The sequence below is a fragment of the Schistocerca serialis genome, chromosome 10 (genome assembly GCF_023864345.2).
Source record: "Schistocerca serialis cubense isolate TAMUIC-IGC-003099 chromosome 10, iqSchSeri2.2, whole genome shotgun sequence".
In the NCBI taxonomy this organism is placed as follows: domain Eukaryota; kingdom Metazoa; phylum Arthropoda; class Insecta; order Orthoptera; family Acrididae; genus Schistocerca; species Schistocerca serialis.
Window position 1 is genome coordinate 46720781 of NC_064647.1, and position 16719 is coordinate 46737499.

At 43.4% G+C, this 16719-nt stretch overlaps 1 protein-coding gene across 3 annotated transcripts in view; it reads right to left on the minus strand.

Moving 5' to 3' along the window:
- Positions 1 to 16719, minus strand: part of LOC126424539 (disheveled-associated activator of morphogenesis 1) — a 456338-nt gene that overhangs the window by 173071 nt on the left and 266548 nt on the right. For all 3 annotated transcript variants that reach the window (XR_007576184.1, XR_007576183.1, XM_050087275.1), the window contains exon 2: positions 12940 to 13074. Coding sequence is in view for 1 of the 3 variants with exons in the window: in XM_050087275.1 (XP_049943232.1) it covers positions 12940 to 13074 (135 nt within the window). In the remaining 2 variants the exon portion in view is untranslated. The remainder of the gene's footprint in view (positions 1 to 12939; positions 13075 to 16719) is intronic.

The window sequence follows — 16719 nt, forward strand, 5'->3', positions numbered from 1 at the left end:
TAGAGTTTTTTTGTCAGCGCTGGCTCTCCCAAGGCTATCAGTAGTTCTAATGGAATGTATTGTGAATGAGTACGAAAGTATTAATTAATTAATTAGTGAAAGATTTGTGGTTTCACAGCAGCTCATTTTATTTTCAAGTGGTCAAAATTAATGCTGCACTAGCAGTACATTCAGAAAAGCAGACTCTACTAAATGCCCAGTGGATCTGAGAAAGGAAGTAAAATATTCCATAGAATTTGGGGTGCAAGACTGAGAATATTAGCTTTTAAATTAGACTTTTGAGCATCGTAAATAGCATCCAGCGTCTCACACAAAATCTTTGAAAATGTACTTTTCACCAAGTAGTGTAGAACAAAATACTGGAAATATGTAACATCCAGATGTCAAATATCTAAGTGTCTTTACTACTTTACTTGAGCCAGAACTGCATCTTTAATGAGAGTACCATATCGGATTTTTTTAAATAGAGTTCGAATCCCACATCCATGAGTACTACAACTTAGCTTTCGTTATCCGAAAGTGTTACATACTTGAGATGATTCTTGGTGACCCTGAAAAGCAAGACTACAGGCACTCCAATTTGCTGAATTCATTTGACGTTATGGAGACATACGCCAATTAACCTTCAATAACTGTCATTCAGCATACGTGTGAAAGACAAACATAAAGTTAGAATAAGATATTTTTAACATCTAAAGGAGTGAAAAGTGGAAATACCTACAGCAAGCACATTGGCAAACCACTTCACGTAACAGAAACGTCACGCTACTGGCATCAAAACGCTAGCAAGCAGTAACAGCTAATGTCCACCAAACGATGAACTACACTAACTTTATTGTAGTTTCCGGTAAACCTGCGATTTCAGTCCATAGATACCGAACTATACCCTGATTACGAAATTTTCATCCTCAGGATGCCACAAACTTCTCCTTCGATCAGTTGCTCACAGTCCCTATTTCGTGTCGTATCGATCTATGTGGCCAAAGAAAACAAATTGATTTAAATTTCACCAGTTTTCGTCTACATTGTGACCGGGCACGTAGCGGCGCACTGATTCGATAAAAGGACGATGTCAGTGCCGCCGTGGCCGCAGCCTAACCCGTGAGTGCTGTTTACGTTTCAGTTAAACCATCCTCAATTTTGTCGAGCTGGCTTCTCAGCAAATTTGTGTTCGTGACTGCAGACCACGGTGAACCGACATCAACGATACGATTTGCTGACGACGCGGTTATTCTTGCTGAAAATGAGGCAGAACTACAAGACCTCTAGAATGGAAAGACAGATCTAGTGAACGAACAGTATGAATTGAGAGTAAACCGAAGAAATAAGATTTGCTATAAACTTATCATAACTGGGAGCCACGAAGTAGACGAAATTAAGAAATTCTGATACCTTCGAAGAAAAGTAGTAAGGGCGATATGTAAAGGCAAATAAATCAAATAAATCTACTAATATCAAACATAGGTCTTAATCTGAGGAAGGCATTTCTCATAATTTACTTCTGGAGCACTGCACTGTACAGGGTGACAGTTATTGAGCTATACAAAAAAAACTTAAAATAGTAACAAAGTACAGCGTGCACACAACATGTAAACGTCACTACAGATATTCTGATTTAGGTTACGACAGTTCGATATGCCTGCCTTCGTTGGCGATGATGTGGCACAGACGAATAGCGAAATTTTGCATGTCCCGGTGAAGTGTCGGAACATCGATGCTGAGATGACCTCGTGAATGGCTCTTTTCAGCTTAGCAATGGTTTTGAGGTTATTTGCGTACACCTTGTCTTTAGATATAGCCCCACAAAAAGGAGTCGGAGAATACGGTGGTAACTCGAGGACCGTGCCAGTGACTTGTGGTACCCCAGAGCCAGAGTGCGGTCCAGGGTAGCAAACACTCTCCTGCTTTGATGGGATCGAGCTCCGTCTTGCACGAACCACATCTTAACAAAATCAGGGTCACTTTGGTTAATGGGGAAGAAATCAGCTTCCGAAACCTTCACGTACCGTTCGTTAGTCACCGTGCCATCAAGGACTATCGCACCGATTATTCCGTGACTGTACTTGCACACACACAGTCACTTCTCGATGGCGAAATGCGGTTTCTCAGTCCCTCAAATGCTTCAATTTTGCTTACTGACGAACCCATTTAAATGAAAGTGACCTCCGTCCGTAATCCAAACCACGAATGCGCATACTAATTACCATCACTCCCCGCGGCCAATCGTACAGCTTGAACGTCCTAACGCAAACCGTTCAGAAGTTATGACGATTTTATGTAATGTAGTTCAATAATTGTCACCCTGTGTGTTCGCGAATCGTGGACTGTGTGAACACGGAAGAAAAGAGACTCGTGGCGTCTGGGATGTAGCACTGTAGGAGGATGCCGGCTGATACTCAAATCCCAGTTTTCGTTTCCTGCGGCATTTCCATTATTGCATCGCAGTTCAGGTACAGAGATGTCTATGATGGCTTAGCAGTCCAGTCTCGGCAGGAAAGGTGCGGCGCAGAGGGTGGAGGGCGTGGCTGGGCCTGCGGAAGTGTGACGTTTCCCATTTTCCTGATCAGAGTGTGAGGCAGCAGCTGAAGTAGTTCGCCACCTTCTGCTGCTGCACACCACGTGTTCGGACTCTTTAGGTTCCTTTAGCGCACCACGGGGATCACTTCACTCTCGAGGAAGTCTGTTGTTTCTCATCCTCTGGACATGACCGATCTGAGTTCGTGACCAGTAACGGTGGCTTCTGTACTATACGTCTTGGCCTTCTCAAAAACAGAACTGTTTTATACGAAGACATCCTATCTGACGTTCATAATTATCTAAGCTTCTGTTGGTTGAAGCTTTCTAGTTTCCTTGTATGTACATAAAACTAAAATCAGTCACTTTTTTGAAATGGTCATTTATTCCATTAACTTCAACCAGTCACTTTTTTGACATATTTATTCCATGTACCGGTTTTCGAACCATTTGAGGCTCATCTTCAGATGGTGTCCAGGAAGTTACGTAGCTGTTTCGAAGCGTAATGCCGCGTGCTGGCTCTGTGACAACAATATGCAAAATAGTTTAATGCATCGCTACGCTTACTGTTTATATGCCGATTTGGCCCAGAATTTTGTTTTGTACTTTCTGCGACCAGGTGGTATCACATTACCTACTTTTACAGGATATGCATGCTTATACACTCTGATAACGAAACTTTGCCAGCATCCAGCATGTCCTATACAACAGTTACTTGTTACAAAGATCTTCGCACAATGATATGACACAGACCTACTTTGTTCTGAGATGTTATCTGTTTTTGTTTGCTCGTACTAAAGTCCATGAATGGACACAAACTTTAATCAAAGCTGGTGTTAACACGAAAGCCCAAAATAAAATAAATAAACAAATTACTACAAGAACAAAGTTCAAACAATCTGGTGTCTTATTTCTATTCTTATATTAACATATAACAGTCAGTTTACGGGCAAATACTTTAATCAAGACTGACGTTAACATGAATGTGGAGGAATAAAATTTTACAGAATTTGTAGTATTTGGAATGAAAAATTCAAATGGTTCCAAACACTACGGGACTTAACATCGGAGGTCATCAGTCCCCTAGACTTAGAACTACTGAAACCTAACTAACCTAACGACATCACACACATCCATGCCCGAGGCAGGATTCGAACCTGCGACCGTAGCAGCAGCGCGGTTTCGGACTGAAGCGCCTAGAACCGCTCGCTCACATAAGCCGGCATTTGGAATGAGTTGCAGGTATTTGTTTGACCACGAACTTTATATTTAAAGTTTAAATACAAGGAAAAAACTTCAAATGAACTGCCGACTTTTTTCTCTTCTGACATTAATATGATCTGTAATAGTAGTAAACGCAGATTCTGTTTATTTCAGCTAGAGGTAATATGTAATTGTAGTGATTGTAATGAACTGCAGGTGTTTGTATTTTCTTGAACTTTATACTCAGACGCAAGAACGAAACTTCAAATGAACTGAATCTTTAATGGATAAGCTTAACAAGTTCTAGTTTCTTAAGATTAAGGCGATGTAGTGTCCAGGTTTCGCAACTTTAGAGCAGGGTAGACACAACTGCGCGATACACCATCAGTGTGGTGCGTAGAGTCAGATCGGAAGTAGGAGGCGTCCAAAAGTAACACGCGCGGCACGAATCCTGTCTCCACGTCCTTTTCCAACGAGGCACTGGTTGGTGATATACTTCCTAGATAGAGGAAGTGATGTACTTGTTCCAAAGGTGTGCTGGAAAAAGCGATATTGAAATCCGAAAGGACCATTCCAGGAGATGGCTGCGCTGTTACCTTTGTGTTCTGGATGCTGATGGTTAGGGCAAACCGTATATATGCAGTACCGAAACAGTTAACAGACAGTTGCAACACAAGCGTTGAGCGTTGTCATCAGCATACTGCTATTCAGTCGGCTGTGTGAGATCTGATACAAGTTCTACTCTCGCACTGTGTACACGGACCATGTCTCACACAGCACACAGCACGGTTGCTAGGTACAGAGCAAACAACGATGGCGCGAGGACACATCCTTGTTTGAGCTCATTAGTAGTAGGGAATTTGACCGATGTTTCATTCTACAGCACATCCCCAGGCATCGTAACCTCCCTACTATATTTCTTTCTGTCTGAAATTTAGCCCAACTTTACCTCCTACTCTAAAAAAAAGGTCTACATTTTACCAAAACTATGTTCCCACAAACTGTTATCCAACTTAAACTCGTCCGCTAGCCTTCGACCAGACAGAACCTAATTTGAACTGAACTGTAACTGATCTGAATGCAACTCGTCTTTATATTAAATGCGTAGCTGAAGTAAAACAATTATCTGGCACACGTCAAAATTTCCATTTACTTCGCATCTTGACAACACTGTTGCATATTTCTCGAAAGTGCAACAGTAAACAGCAAGCAGGCGGCGGGTTAGTTAGATTTCTGTTTCTAAATAAAATTTCCAACTACACTCCTGGAAATGGAAAAAAGAACACATTGACACCAGTGTGTCAGACCCACCATACTTGCTCCGGACACTGCGAGAGGGCTGTACAAGCAATGATCACACGCACGGCACAGCGGACACACCACGAACCGCGGTGTTGGCCGTCGAATGGCGCTAGCTGCGCAGCATTTGTGCACCGCCGCCGTCAGTGTCAGCCAGTTTGCCGTGGCATACGGAGCTCCATCGCAGTCTTTAACACTGGTAGCATGCCGCGACAGCGTGGACGTGAACCGTATGTGCAGTTGACGGACTTTGAGCGAGGGCGTATAGTGGGCATGCGGGAGGACGGGTGGACGTACCGCCGAATTGCTCAACACGTGGGGCGTGAGGTCTCCACAGTACATCGATGTTGTCGCCAGTGGTCGGCGGAAGGTGCACGTGCCCGTCGACCTGGGACCGGACCGCAGCGACGCACGGATGCACGCCAAGACCGTAGGATCCTACGCAGTGCCGTAGGGGACCGCACCGCCACTTCCCAGCAAATTAGGGACACTGTTGCTCCTGGGGTATCGGCGAGGACCATTCGCAACCGTCTCCATGAAGCTGGGCTACGGTCCCGCACACCGTTAGGCCGTCTTCCGCTCACGCCCCAACATCGTGCAGCCCGCCTCCAGTGGTGTCGCGACAGGCGTGAATGGAGGGACGAATGGAGACGTGTCGTCTTCAGCGATGAGAGTCGCTTCTGCCTTGGTGCCAATGACGGTCGTATGCGTGTTTGGCGCCGTGCAGGTGAGCGCCACAATCAGGACTGCATACGACCGAGGCACACAGGGCCAACACCCGGCATCATGGTGTGGGGAGCGATCTCCTACACTGGCCGTACACCACTGGTGATCGTCGAGGGGACACTGAATAGTGCACGGTACATCCATACCTTCATCGAACCCATCGTTCTACCATTCCTAGACCGGCAAGGGAACTTGCTGTTCCAACAGGACAATGCACGTCCGCATGTATCCCGTGCCACCCAACGTGCTCTAGAAGGTGTAAGTCAACTACCCTGGCCAGCAAGATCTCCGTATCTGTCCCCCATTGAGCATGTTTGGGACTGGATGAAGCGTCGTCTCACGCGGTCTGCACGTCCAGCACGAACGCTGGTCCAGCTGAGGCGCCAGGTGGAAATGGTATGGCAAGCCGTTCCACAGGACTACATCCAGCATCTCTACGATCGTCTCCATGGGAGAATAGCAGCCTGCATTGCTGCGAAAGGTGGATATACATTGTACTAGTGCCGACATTGTGCATGCTCTGTTGCCTGTGTCTATGTGCCTGTGGTTCTGTCAGTGTGATCAGGCGATGTATCTGACCCCAGGAATGTGTCAATAAAGTTTCCCCTTCCTGGGACAATGAATTCACGGTGTTCTTATTTCAATTTCCAGGAGTGTATATTCAAACAGTAAAAAGGTAGGGTATGGGCGGCTGTAGTGGTCATGGCGGGTAAAGTAGCCACTTGCATTTATTCCCTTGGAGAATGCTGCAGCCTGATGGACAACACTTAAAACTATTCAAAGAGACTTCTTTGGTATTGCCAGAGAGTCTCGTGGAGACAGACGGGCGCACTCGTCTGCAGTGACGTATTTTGTGTTTTCTGTACTTCTGATGGAAAGTATATTTAAAACGTATGTACTGCGACATTTGATTACTGCTCGGCCACCCCGGCCGGCGTCCAGTCGGGCGAAGTGCCCAGTCGTCTGGCCGGTGGCCACTTTCCCCGAACATACTCTCAATAATAAGAAAATAGTCTGTCTGAAAATACGCACGTATATTAAAGCATTAATATATTAACCGATTTTTGAAACGTGTGTTCTATCATTACAAGAATGTGAGAAAATCACTGCAACCATCGTGGGATTCCCATGCTATGCACCAGACACTGGAAGCTGTAAGAAAAGAAAAGATGCCCTTTACAACAGTAGCCAAACAGTTCAATGTTCCAAGAAACATTCCAGAAGAAAAATCCTGATGCTATTGAAAATAAGAAGATTCTTGGAAACTTTAGACGTGTTTTCGGCGAAAAGCAAGAAGAAGAACTTGTTAGCCATATTTTTTACATGGAACGAAGGTATTATGGCATATCAGTAACTGATTTACGAGACTTGGTGTTTCAACTTGCTGAGAGGAATAATGTACCACACCCATTTAATAAAGAAAAAAAATATGGCAGGCAAGGACTGGATGGCACAGTTTCGGAAAAGACATCCAAACATAAGCCCTAGAAAACCAGAATCCACTTCAATGGCCAGGGCTCAGGGTTTTAATAAAGCTAATGTGCAAAGATTTTTCAACGTTCTCCAGGAAGTGCAAGAAAAACACTTTTACCCTGCTCATAGAATCTACAATGTTGACAAAAACTGGTCTAACGACAGTTCAGTCTAGAAATTTCAAAATTTTCTCTTGTAAAGGCAGACGCCAAGTTGGTGCTATTAATTGCTTTCAGCTGTAGCCATATGCATGTCTGCAATCCATCCTTTGTGATATTTCCCAGACAAAGAATGAAAGTTGAACTTCAGGATGATGCTCCTCCAGGAACCGCATTTCCCTGCCATCACAGTGGATGGATGCAGATGGATATTTTCATGAAGTGGTTTGATCATTTCTTGAACTACATAAAGCCTACGGCTGACAATCCTGTCCTACTTGTTCTAGATGGACACGCCACCCACACAAAAAATACAGAGTTCATAGAAAAAGCCACCACATTGTAACCACAAACGACAACCTCTAGATGTATTATTTATGGCACCTTTCAAAACATTCTATGCCAGAGCTTGTGAAAAGTTTCTCTGAAACAACCCAGGAAGGGTAATAACACAATTCCAAATCAGTAAGCTTCTTGGAGAGGCATTTCTGCTGGTAGCAGTACCGTCTACAACGATAAATGGATTTCGTAAATGCGGGATTGTCTCTTTGGACCCGTCTATATTTTCAGATGCAGATTTCATTGCTGCAGAGGTGTGCATATCGGACATAGGCATAATCTGTGGAGGAAACTTAAATGATAATAGAAGGGGCACAGTAAATGAGACAAACAAAGGAACTGAAAGTGTTAAAGATGTATTTAATAGGCCTAAGCAAACTGAAGAAGATGAATTTGATGTTGTAGCAGCAAATAGCGAAGAAACAGTTGATAGTCCTACTAATGAAAATGAAGCTGCGCAGGAAGGAGAAATGAGTGGCAAAAACAATAATGAGGGCACTTTCATTGCTGACGCAAATGAGAAGGTAACACAGTCTACATTTTTTGCAGTAAGCCCAAAAGATATTATAGGCCTACCTTTACCAAAATTAAAATTAGGCCAGCAGCAACAACAAAGAAATAAAGTGCAAAGAAGGGATCAGGCAACGATAATAACCTCTATCCCTTACAAAAGTGAGCTGTTAGAAGATAAGGCGAAGAAGAAAAAGCAGATCAAGAAAAGAACAAACCTTGTAGAAAAAGAAGAAATGACTAAACCAGCTGTTGAAATAAAAAGGCCTAATAACAAAGCAAAAGCGCAAATAGGAAAGCTGGGAGTAAAGTGCAAAAAGCAGATTTTTGGAGAATACAGTGAAGAAGAATACAGCGAGGAAGATAAGGACACTGAATGTTTTTATTGAAATGAGGGTTACAATAAATCTAAAGACAATGAAGGTTGGATTAGATGCTCTGATTGCAAGCTGCGGGCTCATGAAAAATGTGCCGGATATGATGAAGATGACGACGTGTTCGTGTGTGAATATTGTAGAGATAAGTGACTTATGACCCTAATTTGACTTTTATCTCATGACAATTGATGCGCTGTAACCTGCAAAGTAAAACTATTAACGTTTTGTATAATCTGGTAAATTGTTAATAAGTTTGAATATTTATCTCAAATTTTAATAAATTTCATTCTGTAAATGTGTAGGCTACGTTCTACATTTCGAAATTCCTTTCTATTCACAGTGTCATAAACTTGTTCTTTGAGTCTTTTTTTACCTTTTATCCACCTGTGGCCACTTTGCCCTACCTACTGGGCAAAGTGGCCATTTTCAGACATTCATTTAAGCCCACTTCTCTACTACAGAACATGGTACTGAGTAATAATACAACTTTTTTATGGTTCTAGAATGTACATAGCTTAATAAGATACATTCTACATGCTTATATGTCAAATAAAGTGAATGAAACAAAACGTTTTTCTTAGGGTGCCCACTTTACCCAGCTTTCCCCTACTCAGTGGGGTGGGGTGAGCAACTGTTCCTGTGAAATGATAGTTCAAGACAAATATTTTAGAATGAGGTATGTATTCAAAAAGACACGGTAAAATTTTGCTTGATCTTCGCACATAACAATACTATGCTTAAAAAAGTGAACAATAATTTAAAGAGGGTATAATGCTAACAGAAAATTTCTATAAAAATCAAACAGCTTAATGAACTAATATGTTAACGCATGGCTCAGGAAAGTGAGGTGGATTTCTCTCAGCTCTGAGCAAGTTAACTAGCTGACAATAATCATTCCTAGCTACGCAGTGCTGCGTCTTACCTCAAACTTCTTCTGTTCAAAAATAATAATATTATTCATAATATATATCTTTTTCGCCTTCCAATATAGCGCTGTCCTTTACCAAAAAAATCATTCCTCATCTAACTGATACAATCACAACACAGCACAACTGAATATCCCTGCGCTTCTACTGCAGTTTTCGTGCACGGATGGTATCAATAGTTCCTCTGGACTGGCGAAATCCGTACTGAGATTCAGGAAGTACAGTCTCAGAGAGTGTGTGGAGGTAGTTCAACAGAATTCTAGCATATATCTTGGTAGCTACGGGGAGCAAGGATATACCACGGTAGGTAGTCTCATAAGATAAGAAATGAGGTTGTTCGCACAACCGGCTGGAATACGTGGGCTGACGAAATTGCTTGGAATATTTCAGCCTGGAGACAAAAATGCATATTCTGCTGCTGAAATCTCTTCACATCGGTATACGCACGAACAGAGTGGGGCCAATAAAGATTAATGTAAGCACTGAAACCTCACCAGTCCTGTTTCATTGCATCAATTAGCAATAACTGGAATCAGTGAACTGATATAAACATCTGGGTGAAACAGTTTCTAGCGATGTGAAATGGAACGATTGCATAGGCTCAGTAACCGGTAGCAGATTCGCTTCATTGATCGGATATTGGGAAAATGGAGTCAGTCTAGAAGGAAGACTGCTTACGTGACCTCAAGATTGGGAAGGGGTGAGGGGGGTCCGGCAAAACTTCACCGAGTCTCACTTAAAGGGGCAGATTGGGGCAACTATAATCTCACGTGAATTTTTTAAAATTAGAATATACTTAAATATGACGGATAATAATAATTATCGTGATGTTTTAACAGCTAATAATAATTAATATAAAATTAATCCTGAAAGTAGAAAATATTACAGTGACCACCAGTGGCCTCTCCCAGCTTAACACTTTACATGCCCGTATGCCTGAGATTCCCCGACTGGAGCACAAGTGTCAGATTTCATTCAGGGAATTCCCCGCCGTGAGAGTCGAAATCACAGCCTGTCATTCAGTGATTCAGTCGTGATGTTCTGCAACGCATATAAAGCCGATGTTATTCTGTTCAATATGAATTTGTATCAAAACTTATACAATATTTACGTTAAGTGGCATGCTAACGTGTCGAAACACACGTGCGAACAAGAAGTTATCGTTTGTAGAAGGAAGTTAAGCTGGAATTCAGCGAGAAGAATTCTGTTAAGTGATCATACAATAAGTGACTGAAAATCTACGTAATCGTAAGGTTCAAAGAAATATATCAATAAAAGATCAGTTTCTTGGGTTCCGTCAAAGCAGTTAATACTATTTTCATCGAGCCTCTTTGTCCATATGTCTGTCCGAACACTACTCACGCGTATTAACCAATGTGTAAAACAAATAAAAAAATTTCATTTTTCACAAATTAGGTGATTAGAATTAAAGTGCAGCAACTCACCACGGGCTGTAATTATCGAATGGCGGCGAAACGTGGTAGATACGCTAACTGCGTTAAAGCGTAACAGATTTTCGCTGGAAACAAAAATAGTTCCAAATTTGACCTCCAGTTCATGGACATCCCTTTACAAACCACCCGTGCGCCCGATTCTAAAATATTGCTCAAGTGTGTGGGCCCCTGCCAGGGAGGACCAACTGAAGATATCCCCGCAGAGGACAGCACGCATGCTTATGAAGAAGCACACACCGGGGACAATCATTCTGTATTACAACGGAGCCTACGCGACTATTGTGTCGTCGGCACAAGGCCGCACCGCTGGAACAGCTGAACAACGCACGGCGACAAAGAGCTCAGCCACAGAGAGCAAACACGGCTCGTCAACGGGTTTCTATAGAACCCCAGAGATTAAATGCGTTTCGGTAACGGTATTCTACAGCCACGTTCGGCTATTCACAGCGGCGCTACGCAAATAGTGACACGGACTAAAAATACTGGATTTAAAACGAACTATTTCTCGAAATGGCGGTGAGCTTTCACACAGAAAAGGTCGATTCGCACGAAACGGAACGAACATAAAAACATTGCACAACGCATTTCAAATGGCAGCATTCATTCGGGCCTTAAACGGAACGGAACCTCATCGTCTCCGGTTCTCGGGAAAAAAGTTTTCATGTTGACGTGGGCGAGGGGCGCGCTGATGTCGTCTGCTAGCTTTGGAAGTTAATTGCGGAAGTTGGGTTCTGCCTTGACAAATAAAAATTCTTTAATACCCGTAACTGTTTCGGAGAAGCTCCACCAGCGTCAGTGGGTTTTTCTGTCAAGTAACAAATATAAAATATTTGCAGGACAATAATACTGTAAAACCTGTAAAGTAAATTTTAGTAAAGTAATTGTATTTTTCCGTGGGGCCACAGCCTCTAAAATTTTTGTAAAGGAGAACTCGGTCCATAGCAGGCCGCAATATTTTTTACTAACAGTGCAATCTGCCGATTTCGGCGTTTATGCAATTTTGAAGCACTTGTGGATAACTGTAATAATTATGTGCTCGAAAATGACATAAACGTCGAAATCAGCCAGTCGCACAATTAATATTTGCTTTTACAAACTGACACAAAATCACAGATAGGGGTCAAATGATCATCTCTGTCTACCTTCTTATGTTTTTCCTTCCTTATAAAAAGATGAATTTATCCATGTTTTGGGGAAAGAGTTCGATTTCGCCATTAGATTGAAATGCAAATGGCCCACGGTTGTACATTAATTACAAATACGAGGGCATTCGAGTAGTAATGCAATACATATTTTCTCGACCAATTTCGCCTGAAAAAATGCGGAAATTGTTGTGAGACATCGTGGAATATTACCGCTATAGTTTCACGAAGTTCCGGCGTTCCGAGCAGAGATCTGTCGTCGAGTTTCTTTTGGCGGAAATCCAGAGCATCGCAGATGTTCGTAGGCTCTTGCAGAATGTCTAGGAGGCCTGGCGCTGAACAAAAGCACGGTGAGTCATTAGGCGAGGCGTCTATACCGTCGCGAGAAGGTCGCGCAAGCGTGTCCGATCTCCAGCGAACCGGTCCCCCGCACACAGCTACAGCTCCTGCAATGTTAGAACGTGCGGACACTCGTTCGACGTGACCGACGGATCGCGAACACCTCGCGGCTGAAGTGGACGTCTCTCTCGGTAGTGCTGGCACACTGTGTACCCGCTGGGTTCCTCGCCTCCCCTTTGTTTGGCCCAATGGAGGACGGAGTCCGCGGGAAGCAGTATGTAGGTGACGGGCGGGACGTCGACCAGCAGAGTGGTACGAGCCCTCCCACTAAGGTGGCGTAAGGCCTGACATTATATTGAAAAACAGGATTTTGCATCCAAAAGAGTGAGGAATCTTGATAAAACCTGCTCTCAGAAAAAAAAAAAATGTGTTGCATTACTTACTGAACGGCCACGGTACTAACAGCAGTCGCCACTCACCTGCAGACAGCCGCACCACCCCTTGCGTGTCCTGAGCGAGGAGGGCATGCTGACGTTGAGGTTGAGGGAGGGGCAGGTCAGCAGCGAGTCCAGCTTCACAGCGGACGGCAGCGGCGGCCAGCACCCCGACACCGGCTGCAACACACATGGCACGGTGTACCGCTAGCTCTGGCCCTAACTGAGAGGGCAGCTCAGCATCCCGTCACCCTCTTCTGTAACGGGCTCGCTACTTAGGCACGCACTATGACTCTGAAAGCAGCCTTACCTTTATAATTTCAAAAAGTGTTCCAGTCAGCAGTGTCAAAAGCTTTCTCTAAGTCTACAAATACTCTAGACCTTGAAAGTCTCTTCGGGTTTGCTGCCGGATCCTAAAATCAACTCGAGTCAAGTTGATTTTAGGATCCGGCAGCAAACCCGAAGAGACTTTCATGACTTATTACGCCGGGAAAGCCTACGTAATCACACTCTAGACCTTGGTTTGTCTTTCCTTAACCTGTCTTCTAAGAAGCGTTTGGGGTCACTATTGCCCAAAATGTTCCTGCATTTCTCCGGAATCCAAATTGATCTTCCTCGAGGTCCATTTCTACAAATTTTTCGATTCTGCTGTAAGGAATTCGTGTTAGAACTATAACAGTTAAAACAATTGAGACTAGCAGTTTTCAAGTAAACCGATGAAAGTTACGAAGGCAGTCTTCGAGGAATTTAATACTCTATTTGGTACCAGTACCACACTCTGCACAACATTCTGGGTGTGTAGACTCACTACATTTTTCCAGAATCCTACGAAACGAGCCAAGTCACACGCGACACGGAAGGAGCCTCCCCGTCCCCGCTGGGTGTGAATGTATCTGATCTAGAGCACATCCGGGCGTCCCCTGGTAAAGGTGTGACAGCCAGCTAACCCTTCCACTCCCAAGGCATCAGCCATCGAAATGGCAACCCGCCGAGTTTCAGAATTGCCCATATCAGGGCCAGCTTTGATTATAGTCTCTGTCAATATAGAGGGCTTAAGCAACAAGAAGGAGGAACTCCTTAAGGAAGTTGTGACATACTCTCCATCCAGGAGACACATCGGGGCTTTCGAGACAAGCGCCCAAAGTACTTGGCCCGAGGCTTGCCGCAGAACGACCTCACAGTCAGTACGGCAGAGCCATTTTTGCAAAATCCAGCTTGTACATTAACTCTACAGGAATTACTGCAAAGAACAATATTGAAATCATAACATATGAGCTGCGTGGTGTCACGGTGACATCAGTGTATAATGCACCCCTTTACAGAACATAGGTGCCACCACATAATCCTTCAATATGGCCGATTGTGGTCAATACTATGTGTATACGACAACAGTGATGCCATCACCTAGTCATACACAACTTTTTATTAACTTGATTAATGGCAGTCATATCCATATAAGTATCACGAGATGGTACGTTAAAAGGTGTCCTTGGAGCGTCGCTCGCCAAATCACATAATTTAACCATTTCCCGTCATCCTCCCATAATTTAGACTAGCTCTTTAAGTACTTATTGACCTATGTCGGTCAATTATTTTAAGTGTGTTGACTGGAGCGATGGTCGCCAAGTCACACTTTAGCTATGAGCATATTTCCGCTGTCACTCCGTAAGTTGATTGACAGTGGTCACCAGGCCCGAATTATGATGGCAGTGGCCCACACACAGTTTTTGTAGTATGTGTGTGGATCACCTCCATGGAGGCAAATTGAGTAACCCATTGCCGCCACATTTCCCCTACTTTAGGGTTTTCTGCAACTCATAACCATAAATTCGCCAAGAAGCTCAATCAGGCACGTGTATTAGTTTTTGACTTGATTCTAGACCATTTCAGGTCAAATATACTAACCTTGAATAATGACCATCTATTTTATATGGCCCGTATTGTCAGATGTTACAGATTAGATATAGACTTGTTCCTAATTTTAATCATGAGCATTTGCGAGCTAAGTCAATAAGATGTTCATGCGTTGTAACCATAGCTAAGCAAGCGCTTAACAATTACGTCTTAAAAACTTCTAAACCTAGTCGTAATAATGACGATGTTGGCTTTATATTATTATTCCCACTCCTACGTTCTTCTTAGGTGATTAAACTTCGTGCTCAAGCACAAAAATTTTCCTAGATAGACCATACCTTGTAAGCACATGTTTTCCTCATATCATGCGCATGAATACTTCATAAACGTTAAGACAGTCGATCTAATTACGTTCTGCACAGGTTAACGTATACGCCCTTTTCCTCAGCTACACCTTTTATTTCACTTTACTAGTAAATTCAAGGTCAGGAGTTAAGTTCACGTCTTGTCCCAACAAGTAACTATCACACAGTTTATGCGCAGGCGCAAGGTACTGTGTCCGCCTAGGCGGGCCTCATGACGCTACGGTCAGTTCCAGTACAGCACTCGTGGCTGCTACATCGCGATCGCGAAGTGGGGTCGAGGCAGTCCCAGAGAAGTTTTATAGTCTGACGATAATTTATGGATTTGTAGTTTTAGCTTGACGATGTCCACTGTGGAAAGACGGTAGTTACTGTTATTCTGAAGAAGGATGGGTTATCTCGACTGAAACCTACGTAAATTCTAGCCAAACAGTGCAACTGAGGCTGTTAATTATTAAAATTAAAATTAATATTTACACAGTTGCTGACAGGGCAGTGACATATTGAAGATATCCCACAGAAGCCTTCATTTTTCAAGAAACAACTAATTTCCATAGCCAGTCAGCTAAGTGACTAATAGGCGACTTTAACAGCCATAGTACCAACTGGGGTTATAGTGAAGATGATGACAGCGTAGATGCAGTACTAAACTGGACGGATTCTAGGTCTATGACACTTATAAACGATAGTAAGTGCCACCATCTTTCAATTGTGCACGATGGAAGCGTGGATACAATCTTGACCTCATATCTGCCAGCGACACCGTCAAACAGCTGTGCAGAAAGACAGTATGCTCACTGATCCCTAAACTTCAACATAGACCAATCACGTGTCAGATCTTGCCTGCAATACGTCCACAGTCTGTTCCATTTCGCCGCCGGTATAACCTTAAAAGAGCAAACTGGAAGAAGTTTACAACTCTTCTTGATAAAGAGGTAACACATATAAGCCCGTACCCTGAGGAATACGATCGTTTCGTAAGAGCTGTGAACAAATGTTCTACAATGTCCATCCCTCGTGGATGCCGAACCAAATACGTGCAAGGACTGTCCCTGAGATGGCATCAGATCTTGATCGCTACTACACAGTATTTGAGCAAGACCCTTTTGTCGAAGAAACAATATCTCGTCGACTGCAATTACTTGATTCAATATCAGCCGCCAAGTTGGATCAGTGGACCAAGCTTATGGAGGAAACTGACTTCAACAAGAAGAGCCAGAAAGCCTGGAAACTTCTCAGACGCCTTAATAATGACCCTGCTATCGCCACCCTCCATGCAAACATAACAGCCAACGATATTTCCCAACAACTATTACTAAATGGGAAATCGGATAACCGAAACATCTAGCCAAAATAACATGCGTACTTCTGTTACCGACCTGTCAAGGGGCTGCAGAGGGGGATTAGTAAGTGTAAAACAGGAAAGGCTGCTGGGCTGGATGATCTTAGGAATGAGCAAATAAAACTTTTTGGCTCTGCAACACTAAAATGGATTATAGCTCTGCTTATACTCTGCTTATACTCTGGTAGGGTCCCTAGTCTGGCGGAAAGCTCGTGTCATCGCTACCCTTAAACCCGACAAAGAGGACAAAGATTCTAAGAACCATCG